This window comes from Grammomys surdaster, unplaced genomic scaffold (genome assembly GCF_004785775.1).
Source record: "Grammomys surdaster isolate TR1022 unplaced genomic scaffold, NIH_TR_1.0 334, whole genome shotgun sequence".
In the NCBI taxonomy this organism is placed as follows: Eukaryota; Metazoa; Chordata; class Mammalia; order Rodentia; family Muridae; genus Grammomys; species Grammomys surdaster.
The window spans coordinates 1,948,251-1,965,874 of NW_021604753.1; the positions used below are offsets into that span (position 1 = coordinate 1,948,251).

General features: G+C 44.0%; 1 protein-coding gene across 2 annotated transcripts in view; it reads right to left on the minus strand.

Annotated features, from left to right (window-relative positions):
- Positions 1 to 3,067: 3,067 nt before the first annotated feature.
- Positions 3,068 to 17,624, minus strand: part of Shisa9 (shisa family member 9) — a 299,449-nt gene continuing 284,892 nt past the window's right edge. For both annotated transcript variants that reach the window (XM_028778375.1, XM_028778374.1), the window contains one exon: positions 3,068 to 6,546. In XM_028778375.1, the coding sequence (XP_028634208.1) occupies positions 6,167 to 6,546 (380 nt within the window). In that variant the 3' untranslated portion in view covers positions 3,068 to 6,166. The remainder of the gene's footprint in view (positions 6,547 to 17,624) is intronic.

The following is a 17,624-nucleotide window of genomic DNA, read 5'->3' on the forward strand; positions in this document are numbered from 1 at the left end:
TTGAATTCAAAGGGTCTGATGTGTTACAAAACACTATTCTGAGCAAGGAGTCCACAAGATTTGCAGGACAACCCAAGGCACCAAAAGCGCTAAAAGTCAGGTCTTCAACCAGACATGATGGTACACACCTGAAATTCTAGTGCTGGAAAAACAAATATAGGCAGATTCTGTGGTAAGCAGATTCCATGTTTAAAGCCAGAGACGCTGAAGAAAGAAGGGAGGGGAGAGGATGGTGGGGAGGAGGGAAGGGTGGGGAGGAGGGAAGGGTGGAAGGAGGGTCTATGCACTGCCACCAAGTACCAAACAGCACTCAAACTCAGCGGGTTACTAGGCCATGCAACAGCATGCTCGTGTTGCAGGGTCACAATAAGAGAGATAAGGGCTTCAGCCTGTGGCCACACCCACGATGTGGACAGGAGCCCCATCCATTGAGAGAGCAGGACTGAAGATTAACTCAAACAGCCTAATAGAATCACAAAGAAAGCTACTTCCTGGACCTGGGAACACAGTGAAAGAGGGTTGGAGCCAATAGCATTGCTCACCAAATCTACTGTTTGCAGGACGACAAAACCTTCCAGCACTGGACACGAAGCCAAAGGATGCACCTACAAAGGCCCCCTCTCTCTAAATGGACATACATAGCTCCATTCCATGTTCCCCAAATTCTGAAATCTTAGGAAGCATCATAAGCCCCATCAGTCAGCAGCTGCTTTGAGATGGTAGGAAGCTTGTTCTAAGCACTGGCTGCCCTAATTCACACTGACTTCATCCATGCTCTGCAAGAGAGCTTAGAATCAGCCTGTTTCTCCAGCTCCCTCACTGGTCCACACACTCATGCTAGTGAGAACTGCTGGCAGAGCAGGTGGAGATGAGCTTTCAAGTTCAAATCCCCATCTCACCACTTACTAGATGAAGTGATTTGAATGATTTCAATCTTAGATTCATCTCTATACTGAAGTTCTAAAGCAAATACTTGTGAGGATTAAATGTGCCAAGACACTGTGTTTAGTTGTATCTGTCTCTGCAGAGGTATCTTGCTAGCTTGTCGTTCATGAATTGTGACTTATTAACTCAGGTGGCTTAATTGGCACAGATGCGTTTCTCTCCCCACAAACAATAGGACTCTGCTATGTACTGGTTGGTGGTTTGACCTTTGTACATATTCAGTTGCCAGAATAGCACTCTTCTCTCATATGGCTCTGCCTGCTGGGCTATATACCATAGAACCTACCACAGTAGATTGCCCTGTGTGACACTAAGTAACCCTCTTGCCTGTGGGGGGATTCTCCAAAGGCTGCTTGTGATCCACATTTCCCATTGCTTGATATGGAAAGACTTTCTGAACATCCCCAGCTTAGAAGTGTCATTCCTGGAGGACCTTGGGCCTCTGGACATGAGTAGCCACTGTGCTTTCCTGCCCCAGCTCTGTTAGCTTTGCACACGTTGAAGCTAATGCATAGCAGCTGATTTCTGGTTGCCAATTGGTGAATCTCTGGGCTTTCAGCAGCTTTCCCTCACACTAAAAATGTTCACACTTGCCAACCTAGGACTGTTTCCTTATGGAAGTCCCCGGAATCAGTTCATGAATGATACAGCTCAGACATGGACAGCTTAATTTGAGAGCTTAACATTTTTCTTCCTTTTGAAACAGAAGCTCACTATCTAATCTTGTCTTGTAAGTTCTTGTCATCAAGAACTTACTATATAGACCCACCTGGCCTCAAGCTCACAGAATCTGCACCATCTAACTCTTGAGTGCTGCTTTAAAAGGCACCTGGCAATGCCTCCTTACAGAGCTTATATTCTTGAGAACAAGGAAATGGAGCCAGCCTAAGTACCTATTAAAAGATAAATTGATAATAAAAATGTGTGACATAAAACTGATGGAATATTTCTCAGCTGTAAATAAATATAAAATCATGGATTTGCAGGAAAACACAAGGATCTTGAGAGTATACCATTAAGCAAGATGATACAGACAAAAGAAGACAAGAACAGCATGACCTCCCCCATACAGGATGCTAGCCTGTAATGGACGCATGTGTGAGGGTAATAGCGGGTGACGAGGAAGGATGGGAGGAAAACACACAGGACAAATACAAGGAAGAATGTGGGAGGCTGGGAACCTCGTGAAGAGTGGGGGCAGGAGGGGGGGCTAAGGGAACCACGAGGAACTCACTTGATCCCCAAATGGCATAATGGCGTCTAGTATATTATATGCAGATTTTTAAATATACAAATAAAATCAAGAAAAGAGAAAACAAAGTTTACCTCTAACCTTAAGCTTCAACCATCCGTGGTGACAACCTATGTGATAAGGTCCCCAGTTTGCTAGATTTCCTGTCATATTCCTCATCCCTTCCCAGGATACTGTTACTTTTCAATTTTAATTAATTAATTGGTTTGTTTATTATTATTTGGAGGGTTGCATACATACCATAGAGTATTTGTGGACATCAGCAAACAGCTTGCAGGAATCAGTCCTCTCCTTCTACCTTGTGGGTTCCTGGGATCAAAGGCAAGTTACAAGCTTGGCAAGTTCCTTTACCTGCTCAGCCATCTAGCCAGCCCCACTTCACTTCTGAGGTGAATTTCTTTTCCTTGGTGTTTCAGATTTTCCACCTCTTTCAGGAAGAGCCATTTTTTTTAACAAGTCTCTGTCTGATGCTGGCGAAATGATGGAAGCCAGCCAGAAAATACAGTGGAATAAGTAGGAGAAAAGCCTTCTCCCTTCTTGTCAGTAGCCACGCCCACTACCCTGGTTACTAGTAGAAGCAAATGTCTGAGGCTCAACCAGGTTCTTTGTTATTGATATGGATTTAGTGCTGGTGAAGAGACCCAGCAATGCCATATGTAAGGACCCAGTTAATTCTGACATGTGCATACTTACCAAAAAGACTAAACACTACATCTGGAAATCTTGTATAAGTTGCTGAAAACTAGGAGCTTCTATCCCGGGGAGGATTAGTATTGTGAGCCTGGAAGAGTCAGTGCTGAGCATTATGTTCCCAGGAGAAACTCCCAGCAGCCTGAGGGGCTCCAGAAGCATGAGAGGACACCCTGAGCATCACATAGAATCGGTTTATTGCCAGGTAAGAAATTCATATTAATATAGTGAATACATATGTTTACAAATAAACATTCTTAGAAAACAAACAAATGTATTTTTTCTTCATTGTAGGAAGTGTTATTGTATCATAAACTCTGCAGTGTGACAAGTGTTAACACAGGTTTACTTGCAGAACATACGGTTACTAAAATATTTGCACATAAAATATGCTCCATTTACACAAAAAAACTGGGGGAGGTTAGATGGGAATTCCAGGCAGAGCCCAAGGCAGATGGAGGCCGAGACTCCAGGAAAGTGAGGGAAGCCATGATCTGGTCCCATAGAGTTAAAAACTGGGGGTCACGTGGAAGGAGAAGAGAACAGTTTTATAATCTTACTCTTTCTCTTCAATTATTGTATAGGTCATGCTGTCTTTCAATATCATAATGTTTATCTACCTTCCCAAGAGGAAGGCAAAGAATAAACAGATATTCCCTGCTGATTGTCACTCCTCAGTCCATCTCCCAAAGTCAAACAGGAAGCAATGAGGCAAGCACTATGTGAGCCGTCTATGGCCGCATTACTTGGGAAGTATATGCTAAATGCTCTAGTGTCCAGACTGGGTCTTGGAAGTCAAAATTACAATTGTAGACCAAGGATCCAAGTCTACTTAGATGAAGTCTACTTCAAAACGGATGAGTAAGAGGTATGCTAATATAGACTAGGGATCAAGAAAGACCTTTAAATTAGAGTTAGATAAAGAGAAGGTGACAGGAAAGGGAAATGTGAGCTAGAAGGAAGGAAAGGATTGCAGAACTTGACCTGAAAAGAACCTCTTGGGTAAACCACCCCAGCATTTCTTGAAGTAGGGCTGTATGCCACTAGTACATGCAAATTGAATGTCTTGGAGGTAGCATATGGACAGGGCATGATTTAACATGAACTTGAAAAAAGGGGAGTTTCTTTTCATCTGCTTTCTCCTTTACTGAATTATTCCAAGGACAAACTCTCTATTGGGTATTGGTATCTTTAACTAATGTCTTTTTGAGAGAGAAGAGAGCAGACCAGACCTTCATTAGAGTTTTGCCTTTGAGGCCAATGTGTTTTCTATAATGTTTACTGTCTGTTCATGGCAATGGATGCTAGTGTTCCATATGTGATAAAGACAGGATGCTTCCCTTTTAAAATAACATGGGTTAAAAGCAAATGCATTTAGGTACCTATACTGTTGATAATCCTCAGATGCTGACGTGTGGTAAGGGCATAACTAACTCATGTCAAAGAGAGATGTGCAAGCCAGCAGCTCATTCTTCCCTACGGAGAGTGCCAGGGTCTCAACATTTACTCTGACCTGACCTCTGTGTTATCCTTCTCTGCACCTCTTCTTATTTGGGAATTTATAGAGTTTGATATTTGCAGAATTTCTTCTGTAAATAAGAACAGAGTACTGTTTTCTAAAAAAACTGAAAAGGCTTGACTTAGGCCAGATTCCCCATGCTTCAGATGGGAGACAGCCCCAGAGAGATCAGAGATATTGCCAGGCTCTTTTTACTTGCTTGGAACATGGAAACCATCTGGTGTGCTGAGGCTGTGATACCAGAGAGTCCAGGCAGCAGAACGTCACATGGAATGCTCCAATTCTATTTCACTAGATTTTTACACCAAAGAAGCTGTGAGTTTTTAGAAGATTTCTGTTAATTAGCTAAGAGCTTCAGGGGATAGTTGCAGACTTTTCTCTCTAAACAAAACTCTCTTGCCTCTCCATGCACCTGTCTGCACTTCCACTAAATGAAGGACTATCAGGAGGACTTTCCTTGTTGGGACCCAATGACTGTTGGTTCTAGGAACCAATCTGTAAAGCAACTTCGGGAGAGTCCAGGTAAGAAAGGATGGCATGAAGGTGCCCCTGGAGGTAATCTGGTGGGAGGGTGGGAATCAGGGTGTTCTTAGGTACCTCTGACATTGTAGCAGCTCCTTCAAAGGGTGTTAATTGGCTGGGCTCACCTACAAAGGAAAGGCAGAACATCACTACTGCAGGAGAAACAGGAGGCAGGAAGGGTAAAGGAACAGAGGATGCACTTGGGAAACAAGACCATCACTTGAACAACAGCGACACAGTGAAGGCACCACCCACACTTGTGACATTTTTCACTCCAAAGCAGTTGAAGTTTGGCAGCAGTGGCAGCAGCACGCTGAAGGGGAAAGGGTAGTGGGGACAGATAGTTCATAGGACAGTTCTTGTCTTTGTTCCAGTTCTTGGAGATGACCCAGGAAGTGAAGGCTCCTTGGTGCCCAGCTCACCTGCAGTTAACTCTCCAACTGCAGGTTCTGTAAGCCCCGGGCAAAATTAATATTTTGTGTGTTCATTTAACGTGTCACTTTAAAAGTTCATTCTTTATTATTCTCTGGACCCTCTGGTCATCATAAAATCCCATCACTGCCAACATACATTGTGGTCTTTCAGGGAGTTCTTTAGAATGTCCTTCCCTTTCCCATCATTGGCTTAGAGAAGATTTATTTGGTGGGTTTTGCTTTCAGCTTCGATGGTATGCAATGTTTCATTAGTGTAATGCTCAGGGTCCATTACTGCCTCACACTCCTCACTATTCTGTGTTTGCATCACTTCTTCGGACTAGGAAATGCTTGTGACATGAGCAAATTCCTTCCCAAGCACTCTCAACCACTCCTCTCCATGTACCCACCCTCTTCCTTCTACCAGGAAAGACAGGACAGGGGGTACCCAGTGCGCTCGATGGGCAGTTTGTCTATATTGTGCTACTTATACATCTGTTATAATGGATTCCAGTTTTCTGTGGGGGGAAAGGAAAATGAGCCCCCACAATTTGGGCCTGAAGCTGAAAGTTTCCCCTCTGTATTGCTGAATGTCCATGCTTCGGGCTCGCTCGGCTGCCTGCGGGAGCGTATTAGGCATGACCCAGGAAAAGCATGATTCCTTATCACGAGTAGGTCTGTGGTTGGTTCCTGTAGAACGGAGTGTGTGTGTCTGCTGAGGGGTTGAGGGTGGGGGTGTACAGGACCAGAAAAGTGTAGGTGGGATGGTATTTTTTGCCTCTCTCCGTTGAGTGTGGACTCCAGGGTGCTCCCTGAAGTAAAAGCTCAGACAGTCACTTCTGTTTTGCTGTTAGTAATGAAGTATGGCTGTGTGGGTGGGAAGTGCTGGGCGCGAGTCCCCAAGGGATCGCAAGAGCCTGATTCGGCTATGCCAAGCTTGCCCTTGTTGCCATAAGCCTGCCGCCGGAGAGACTGGTCACTGGGGTCCCAGGTCTTAAAGTTGGCAGTAGAGTTGTAGGCCAGGGGATGCGGGGGCATCTTGTTGGTGCGAGACTTCTGTCCGTTCTGCTGGGCAGGCCCGTGCTCCGGGCTGAAGGCCCGAGGCTCATCTTCCACTCTTACAGGGTGCAAAGGGAGATTTCCCTTGGCAGCCAACTCTGCCAGGTGCCTTCTCTTGGCGTAGAAGTCATCATTGACCTTGTCAGCTGCACAGTGGGATGTGTTGATGGAGAGAGCAGAAACGGGGGAGAGAAAAGAGAGAGTTAGCGAGTTAGGTAGGTCAACTTGAGAATTTTGCAAAAATGGGGGGACAATCCAAACAAGACACAACTGGGACTCCAGCTGGAACAAGACAGAGGCAAGCGTGGCACCATGGCCTTCTCACAGTTCAGAGCAGAGCAGGAACAAGAGGTTTAAAGGTACCCCTAGTTAAACATGCCCAGACCACTCCAACTCAACACTTCTCTCACCAAAGCTCCACACCATTTGCCACTAACCTTGGATTTTCTAACATTCAAGTGTTGTTTCTTAATTACTAAAATAATAATCCTCACTAGAGAACACATTCTAACACTCCAGAACTGCAGTATCAGCTGATGGATAGATTGTCATTTAGCCTCTCCTGACTTTTGTGTGTATATGTCAGAGAGAACACTTGAAAGCAGACATCAGCTTCAGATGTCTTTCTCAGCTACTCTTCATCTTGTTTTCTGAGGCAGGATCTCTCACTTTCACCAGAACTCATAGATTCTGCCAGATGGCCAGCCACAGAACCTTGGTGATTCCTCTGTCTCCATTTCCCCAACACTGAAAGTATGGGCCGTGCTCTGTACCTGACTTTTTAATGTGGTTTCTAGGGCTCACACTCAGATCTCTGTGCTTGTATATAGAACACTTCACCAGCTGAGCCATTTCCCTACCCCTCTCCTGGATTTTTACTAGTTTAAATGATTGCTTCTACTTTCACTTTACGCTTTAGGTAGTACCATGCTCAGATCCCAGTTCGACTGCTGGCTACCTTGCATAACTTTGGCTGCCTTGCTTAAGTTCCTCCACCACCCATTTCTGCATCAGGAACGTACTCAGAACAAAAAAAGTGTATTCCATGGTGTGTGTGAAAGGCTAAGTGATCTGATGTGTAGTGACCATCCAAACAGCATTAACTCCTCCTGCAATAGAATACGGAACTTGCTGTAAGTAACAACAGCTTAATAACTACAAAATATTTCATCAACCTTCAAAATTAATCGACCCTATAATAAAGCTCTTGATTTTGCTGTCAAGCTTTGAAGCAGTTTCCACTGTTTGACCACACCCTCATCTTCAATAAGTGATCCCTTTCTTTCTCCCCTCCTTCATTTTCTCTTTCTCATTTGATTTTTGAGAATGTCTTAAATGAATGTTGTATTTACAACATTTCCACTTTTCCCTCTCTCTCTCCAACTCCCCCATATCCCCTTCCACCTCCTCAAATTACCTCTGGTTATTATTATTATACACACACAAACCCAATCTGACGAATTCTCTTAATGTTGCATTGGGACTGACCACTTTGGATTGAATGGATAATCTTCCAGGGGGTCGTCCTGAGAAGACCAATTCTCCCTTTCTCAGGAGCCATTAATTAATCGATAGTTCTTCACCTAGAGGTGGGCCTTACTTATTTTTCTTTATTTAGATCTTTATCTGATAATCTGATGATTTCCTTTTTTATTTCTTCTTATTTTATCTTGTAATTTTATTCCTACAATTGTTTATTATTTTAGATTTATTTTTTAAGAATATAGTTCTGAAATGGCATCTCACTAGTAGTCAGAAGTACTTGCTCATTTACCATACTACTAACCACATTACAGGTGTGAGATAATAAAAATTCAGTTACAACAGTTTTGGTTCTTTTATCATGTGATTTTTCCTCTACAGATGTAGGAAGGATGGGGATTGTGACTTCTGCTGTGCAAGTTAGGGAACCATCAAATTCAAGCACATGAAATGACCCAACCAAGGTTATCCATGGCTAGTAGCAAAATCCTGGTAATAAAAACAACTACATGGGATTAAGGAGTCAGGTAGTCAGGTACCCAGAACTATCTCTAAACACGTTTAATCAGAATCTCCAAAAGGCAAGCCCAGACACCATTTGTCTTTAAGTCTAGGCAATCAACCCTAATCCTCAGCTGGGTTTGAGAACCCCAGGCGTATCCGTGCCCTCTATCACAGTGGCACACATAGTTTTTATAGAAAATTGAAGGGCAATGGCTTCCCAACTCACAATAGTATCCTCAACTGCCTCCTACCTGAAAAGCCTCTCCTTTCTAGGACCTCTCAGGGGTAAGATACCTTCTCAGAGGTTCTTGTCATTGCTCCCTTGCTACAGCTGTTCATCACAGAGGACCACATCTGGTCACCAGGATGATGGAGAAATGCCTTTCCTGATTCCCTCCCAGATATCACTTACTGAAAAAGTTTCACTTACCCTCATTATGTGCCTGGTCATGACCTGCAGAATTATTTTATACTCCAACTTCTCAGACCTTAGACTAAGCCCAAGGTCTGCTCAGAACATGGTTCAAAGGTTCCCATTTTGACAAGTAGAGAAAACTAATTATGAATGAGGCAATGCCTTCTCAGAAAATCCTAAAGAGAAGCCAGCATGGGAGCATTTGACTCTTGGCTGTCAGGGAAGATGGGTGGCTTCTACAGCTTCCTCCATTACCAACCCCAACTGGTCTCTCAGTGAACCTGGTATTGGAAGCACCTTGGGAAGTGAAGCTCAAAAAGTATATGAACTCTGAAACTAGATAGATATGGAAATGCCACTTAACACTACATACCTGTCTCCTTAGGATGAAATGAGGATAATAGTAAAAACAGTCAAATTTATTATGAAGAATAAAGCACATGAGATACAGATGCTACAGAACAATAATTCCTATAGCACAATATAACTGCTTAATACATATCTATTACCAACTTCTTGCCTTACTGAAGTAGCACAGAATTACCATCAATATACATTTACTGAGTACTAATTGTATACCAGACAACATAGTGGTCATGAAGTAGGCATCCATCAAAACCAATCTGTATCCTTTGTGGCTTCTTTGCTTTGCTCTTCCCGCCATGTTAGTTGAGTGCCCAGTTACTCCATGAGAGAATGTACAGGAGATGAGTAGTGTCAGGGCAGGCTTCCATGAAGAAATTTTCTTCGAGCTGGGATCCAAAGGTGGTGAGTAGCCAGATGAGGGAATCATCGCCGTATTGGAAGAGTAATCATGGTCCTCGGAAGCTCTTGCCATCAGGAGGCAAAGTCTACTGCATACCTTGAATCAGGTTTGCTATGTTGTTTGCTTTGACTAGATAGTAGCAGCTTCTGGGAGCAGCTGCTTGAACCCCATTCCACGGGAAGCCCAGATTTTTAACCTAGAGGATAAGAAACCCACAGGCCTACTACTCACACATCCCACAGCCATCCAGTGACCAGATAGCTAGTAAGACCATCATCCTGGAAAATACAGACATAACCAGCCCGGGTAAGTGCTACCTAGAGCATCCCATCAAACCTGAAGTAGGCTCAGAAGCAGGATCCCAGTAAATGGTAGCTATGCTGAGCCACTAAGTGTTGGAACCATCTGTAGTGTAGCACTTGATAATTGATATACTGAAGCATTTCACAAAACCCTGTGGTGGGAAGGAGCATGGTTGCTTTGGGAAGTTGAAACATCCAGGTGGCACAGAGAAGAAAGCAAAATTATACCATTGTCATCCAATGCCCCATAGGCAAGATTGTCTCATCTGGGCCTCCTGGTGTGTCTAACCACATCCCTCCATGGAACTCTGGGATGTTTTAGAGAAGTGAAGTACAGACATAGCTTTAGTACCCAGGGATGGAGCAGACACCTCAGAGGATGTGTTTACAATTATTTCAGCCAACGTCACCTGGTAGTACAGTTTTCATGAAACCCCCACCTCAAACGCACACACAGAGTACTTCTGGTTTCTTCTTTCTGAAGAGAGATGGGGACTGCTTACCTGGCCCACTACACGCAGTGTGGTCCCTGTTTTAATATATCACAAAGCACCTAGTAAAGGAAATAACAGATTCACTGAGCAGTCTTGTAAGCTCCATTAGCAAATGCATTAACCTAATCAGCCCCACCACCTCATGGGCAGATGGCTGAGAAGTCAATCAAGAAAACAGATGTTGTGCCCATTCAGCAACGCTAGGACTCTCTGGTTTGAATTTTCTCTTTACCTGAAAAAGAAGGAAGGGACAAAGAAAAAGGTGCTTTTCTTCCAATGAGTCTAATTGCCTTGAAGGAGCCAGGGGAGTAAAATAAAACGGCACCTTCCTCCATCTGTCTCTTTCTTAATTAGCAGAAGACACTTGCACAGGTGCAGGGCAGGATGGAACTCTGCATCCCTGGAAACAGAGTCACCACACTAACCAGCTTCCAAGACAAGCTACACATCTGAGGGCTCAGCAGGTGGCCCCCACCTACCTCCTTTCCATAGGCCAAAGGAATCCCCAGGAGGGCTACTTACAATTGGCTTTCACCTGGTGATATTCATGAGCCTCTCCAGTGATGAGTTCCACCTGGGAAGCGATGCTCCACACCCAGCTTCTTTCACCATTCTCTCTCTCTCTCTCTCTCTCTCTCTCTCTCTCTCTCTCTCTCTCTGCCTTGGTTCAGTAGTATGATGAAATATAACGACTAATCTTTCTAATCTTTTCATCACACTTAAATGCAGTGCTGGAGATTGGTTCTAGTGCTTTGATTCGATTGGGAATCTATGTGCCCAAACACTAAAGGTTTTTGTCCCCAGTTTGGTTGATCAAGAAAGATACCAATAAAGATGGCTGGGCATGGGGTGGGACCCTTAGAGTTGTACACAAGGACTCAGAGAGGAACAGGAGTGAATTGACACAACTCAGGGTACAAGGATGGCATGCTGGAGCAGCAGGAGATAAAGCCAACCAGCAATGTGAGACCTGGGGTAAGTGGCCACTGGCCACTTCCCCAACTGGGGTAGAAGAAGGTTTGGGAGTGCCCAGCCTTTGACGTAGACAAGGCATTTTAAAAATAAGCTAACGTGTGTGTCTTTTATTTACAGATCCAAAGATAGCTCCTGGGCATGTGATCCGTTGAGAGCACAAAGCAGTGTAGCCAAAACTCTCCACTCCAACGCAGGGTCTGCATTCCTTGCAGAGGCCCCAAGTGTGCATGACTAGACTCTTGGTCTTTGTGCGCACTCCTCTATGCCATACTGATGGAGACTCACCGCAGGATGCATCTTCTCCCAAGGCTGCTGCAACAGGGTACCACAGACTGACTGACTTTAAGCAACAGAAATGAAATTTGTAGTTACCATGGTGTCAGAACCATGTTTCCTCTCAAAACTGCCCTTTCTGTTGGTTGCTGGCAATTAGGGGCATTCATTGTCTCCTCTCTGTCTCTGTTGCTCTCTCTGTCTCTCTGTCTCTGTGTGTGTCTCTCTGTCTCTGTCTCTCTGTCTCTCTCTCTCTCTCTCCCCCCCTCTCTCTGTCGTGTGTGTGTGTGTGTGTGTGTGTGTGTGTGTGTTTAGGTGTATCTCTTTTTGTATGGCCTCAGCTAATATATTAGGTTCCCACATTAATCCACTGGATTCTTATTTCAATCTAGTGACATTTAAAAAGTCCTTATTTGTATATGTGCTCACAGCTCAAGCTTCTGAGTAGGCATGATCTAAGGGCACCATTCTACCCAGGATACATGGATTCTTTTCTATTCTTGAACACAGAAGTGCATCACTAAATTTCTAGCTGGTTCCCTTTGTTGCTCTTCATCTTTTGCCCCTCTAACCAAAACCTACTTCCTCCTAACAGTCTTCCTACTGGCCCAAGAGAGATATTTTCCCTATTACCCTCCCCCTCATTACACCATTATTCATATTGCTATATGAAATTATCTTGCTTAGCATTTTCCCTTTGGCTTGAATATAAGGTAGACAGTGTTTGTCTTCCTTGCTATTTCTCAAACACTGAGCCCAGAACCTTGTGCACAGCTGGGGGTGTAATATGTTGTATTTGATGAAGAAAGGAAACTGTTGATGAAAAGCCAGGCTGGTGTCATTCTCTAATACTATAGAGATGGGCAGGCTGTTTCATTACCTGGTCATCTAATCCATGGCACAAAAGACTGAGGGGCTTGTTCTTTCCAGAGATTGAAGGACTGAAACTTCAGCTAAGCATTTATGCCTCAGGCTGGTAAGGTAAGGTTCATGTGTCTGCCTGAAAGTCTGCAGAAGCTTAGGCATTCATTAGCAGACACATTACAGGGAAGGTAGAATAGGGTTAAATGGAGACAGGAGGAGTCAATCAGACCAGAGCTAGTAGATTGCTGAGTGTTGTCATAGTCTGCCTCCTCACTGCTCAGCTCTTCTTATCAGTGGTACGTAGTGGTTGTCATAGTCTGCCTCCTCACTGCTCAGCTCTTCTTATCAGTGGTACGTAGTGACAGCTCACCTTTACTGTGTGTGTGATCTCCTTCACACACATGTAGATTGCTGAGTGTTGATGTAGTCTCCCTCCTCACTGCCCCATCAGTGGTACTGAGTGATAGCTCTCCGTTATGCCTTTACTGTGTGTGTGTGATCTCCTTCACACACCTTTTTTGCCTTCCTATCCTTTTATTTACCCAGTGTCCCAGTTGAATTCTTTTTGTCAGCTTTACACAAGCTAGAGTTATGTAGGAAGAGGAACCCCAATTAAGAAAAAGCCTCCATCATCAGATGGCCTATAGGGAAGTCTGAAGGAACAGTCTTAATAATGATTAATATTAGAGGGCCCAGGTCACCATGTATGATACCAACTTCAGCAGGTGGTCCTGGGCTGTATGAAAACGTTGGCTGAGCAAGTCATGAGGAGCAAGCAAGTAAGCAGTACTCCTCTGTGGCCTCTGTTCCATTATCAGCAGCCACTTTCCAAGGCAAGCAAGAGTCAAACTGTAGTTTCTGAATCCCACATGAAGCTCCTGAAAGCCACAACAGAACTGCAATAGTGAGTTTAGGGACATTGAGATGAAATAGGAATTTCTATCCCTCCCTCCTTCCTGGCTACCCTAATGTGAACTGCTCAGCTTTGCCCCTCTCCCCCTGCCAAAATGGACTGAAACTATGAATTCAGGTATTTTCTCATAGCAATGAACATTCTAACCAGCTGATGGCACCATTGAGAGATGGTGGAAACCTTAGGAAGTAGAATTAGAACCCTCCCATCCACCAGGATATAAACAGTGTTCCTCCACCTCATTCCTCCTCCCCCAACAGGCAGCCTTTGCACAGGTTCAAAGCAACAGGGCCAAGATGCCCTGAAAAAAAATCCAACACAAAAATAAACCTTTTCTCCCCCTTGAGTTGTTCCCTCAAGTGTTTTGTCACAGTGAGGGAAAGCTGAGTATCATTGCTCTGCAAACTAACAAGCTCTGGCTATGCAAATCATGGTGCAACAGCAGGAGGCCAGAGCTGCAAGTGGAGCCTGGGTCCCAGCTGACCACTAGAGCTGCCCCATCTACCTGGGACAATGATAAGCAGAGAAACACACATCTTTCACCTAAGCCACTGTATTTGTAGAGCTTTTCCATAATGTTAGGCAATATTTACTTTAACTTCCATAGAAATGATTTCTGGATCTCTGCCTTTTTTCTTCCCCCTTCAGAAGCTAAATTAAAAGGTAAAAGGCGGACAGTTCAAGTTTTCACTGCATCCTCTAGCCTTTGAAATGCTTGCTGTAAAGCTATCCAAGTTCCCCAAGGCTGTCTCAGCAGGCAGGAATAAGAAAGGCTGAGGAGAGCTGATCTGTTTGAGGGCTGCTAAGCAGGGACACAGAGGAGATAAGATGTATCTTCATGACAAATTAGTCCCATTTACTTGGTTCTGGGCCTTGAAAGGAGAGGGGATTGCATTTAAGCCAGGCCCTAATAACTCTTAAGGTATCTTGTTTTTCGCCACAGAACACCGTATCTTTCTTGCAGCAAGTCTCTCTCTAAGAGAGGAAAAAGAACAAAAACAAAAGCAGAAAGTGCCATTCTTGAGACTGTTCTTTTTCTGTCTTAACCCTGAAGGCCCCTGGCAGGAGGTCTTGCTGCCTTTGCTAGAGAAGATCCTGGAACTGCCTGGCTTGGGCTTTGCATCAAAGCTATCCAAACTTTAGCAGGAGCTGCTTTATTGTAGCTGGCAGTCTTCTGAAACGATGGGCCCTTTGTCTCTTCCCTTAGGCTGGTCTGGCTGTGCAGTCTCCATTTTCTGCAAGGTTGCTGAACAAAGGTGTTTGGGGCTCTGCTCCAGCCAAAGCTGACCACAGAGTCTCTGACACAATCCAGCCTGGAGTGAACTGTGTCTGTTCACTGCTTCCTCATGTGTCTGGTATTGCTGCTACATAGACATAGTTCTTCTCAGAAACCCCATGGTGTGGTTTGCCTTCTGGTCTACCTTCATGCTGCTTAAGTATACAGGCGTGGGTTAACTAAAGTGGCTGAGGAGGAAAGGTTTTCGATCCTATACCCTATGTGTATATGCTATACACATAATGCACACACTGCCTGACACTTCCCATCTTCCTAAGATAATCTAAAGTCCACAATGGTGAGATTTGAGGTGCTTTGGTACTTGAAGGTATTAGAGAACGTTTGCTCTTCTATTAGTGACTTTTCTCCATTCTCCATGTGACTTTGAAACTCCTCTGGGGTGTGTAGGGGTGGGGAAGAAAGAAAGAAAAGAAAAGAAAAAGCAGGCAAAGCAAAAGAAAAAGTTCTTATTTTCTTTTCTACCACTGGGCTCTGAGTTCATACCCATGACTAACAATATTCACAGACAGGACAAAGACGAAGGTTGGAAAGGCACTTGCTAGGTTTGGTTGCTTTCTGGTGCATTCATGACTGGAACTGGTCTCAGCTTGCTCAGAGAGGATGAGACTTGTAGAACTGAGCTTCTTCTATTGTTCCAGGAAAAATAAAATAAAAAAGCCTACACGAGCCAATGTCTAGCCACCTCCATTTGTGGGTAAACTCAGCTTAGATCAGAAGAACCTCCCACCTCACATAAATACCATACAGAGTTCCTTCTAATAGTCCTGAGCCCAGTGAATCCTGAGCTGTAAGGTCTGAGCTCCTTTGAGCTCCTTTGTTACACTGTGACATGGTGAGAGAAAATAGGTAGAAGTACCAGCCAGTCTTTTCTTCGCTTCTAAGAGGAGCCCTGGGTTCCCAGGAGGAGCAGTCCTTGCTTTTCTCCTTCTCAGTCCTGTTTTTTGTTTCACACTCATTTTAAGACCATGACAGGCTTGCCCTGGAATTCTCAGTTCTTTCAACAACAATTATGCTGAGTGTCTACTGCATGTTGTGAGCATCATGCAAGATAGCTCTGCGTTGTATGGGTCTGGATGGCTTATGTTCAGAGCAACACACTTTTAAACTGAAAAATTGTGTATTGCAATATTGATGTGATGGTATTTTACGAAGGCCAGGGAGCTTTCTGCACAGGCTCATTTTATGGCCTGTGGGTTCTCAAGCAGGTTCATCAAAGCTCGGCTGCTGCCCTGCACTTCCAAAGTAGCTGAATGGAAAATAGGGTAGGATTTGATTTTTATTTAAAAAAAAAAAATCACCTCTCGTCATCTGCATTCCTCCTTCTACTTTGCATCTTACTGCTTGCTACCAAACCAATGACCAGAATCAGGAAATTGCAGAAGCTAAAATTTCACAAAAGAATATCTGCTGCCTCTGAGTGGGAGTTTCACCAGCATGGATGGTAGGCTGTGCGCACACCAATGAAGATGGAACTAAATCAAAAGTGTGCTTTTTCCTCTGCCCGCTATAGCACCCTTGGAAGAACAATTCTCCCTAGAAGACATTTGGCTTCTTCCTTTTTTTGTCCATTCCTTCCTTATTCATTTCTATGTTTTCATTAAAAGAGTATCTCACTGTGTAGCTCAGGCTAACTCAACACTCATGATCCTTCTCCCTCAGCCTCCAAGAGTGCCGAGATCATATGTGTGCAGTACACACGAATAGCTATTGTCTTAGGAGACAGAAATGACTAGGGATTTTTTAGTACCTACTATGGGCTAGATAAATTTTTAGCCTTTCAATTTCATAATCACATTTAAAGCATCTTAAAGAAATAAGACAGACAAGGGACCACTGTTCCTTCTGCGTGATGGGTAAAGGAATTAAGACCCAGAGATGCTGGGCATCTTGGTTGTCAAGTCGTTCTTTTGTGGCTCCTAAGTTGCAGTGCAGGAAATGATATGTAAGAATGCCCCCCAACCCATGTTCTTCCAACTATGATGTAGCTGTAACTGCCAGGAGGAATACACTTTTTAGCAAACACCAAAAACCCATGTGTTGGTTGCCTAGGTACAGAGTTTGAAGAGGCACAGCTAAGGGGGCTCTTTTGTTTTCTTCAGCTAATGAAAATGATCTAAAATTGACTATAGTAATAGTTGCATCTCTGAGAATATGTAGTAAAAGTGTTGAATCATGAGGGGAGGTGCATCATGGGAAGAATGATGGCCTATGAAAATTGGTGCTCTAGGAAACCTGTTATATATTTGTGTTTGCATTTAGGGTTTAATTAGGCAAAGTGGGATAAGGTATAATATGAATAAGAATATTCAGTGGGTATATTAAAGAAAGAATGTGCTGGGACCTCCTCCAGCACACATACTTATAGGCCCAGGTCCTTAGGGGTGAGTGGACCTATAATCTACTTTTGCAACTGACATCTGCAGTGATTCAGAATGAGGCTCTGGGTCTCAGCCCTGATCCTACTGAGATGAAATTTTCTTGTGTAACCTTCAGCAACCCCAGGTTATCTCAAGAGGAATAGGGATGGCGTCCCAGTGTCCTTACCTGTATACTGCCTTCTGAAAGGCTCCTTTACTGTTACTAAGAATTCTCTCTGAAGAGTTGAGGGCCTCTGGAGCACTGGGCTTTTTTTATATGTTCTCTGAACCTATTGTACACCAAACCCAGTGCTAAGACTCACATGGCCTCATACAGTTACCCCCACCAACCCCATGCAGAATGGTTACTCTGATTGCCTCCAGTTTAGCAATGGCAGAAACAGGAGTTCAGAGCACATGAATGGCTTGGGTAAGAACAGAAATGTTGACCCCAGTCAAAACAACTGCACAACAGTCATTTCCTTCATATCAGGTGCTCGAATGTAGCCTGGGAAGATCCACATTCATTGAGGAGAACAGTTTTCCAAAAGTTGGCTTCATCTTGATTGTGGGCTCGAAGCT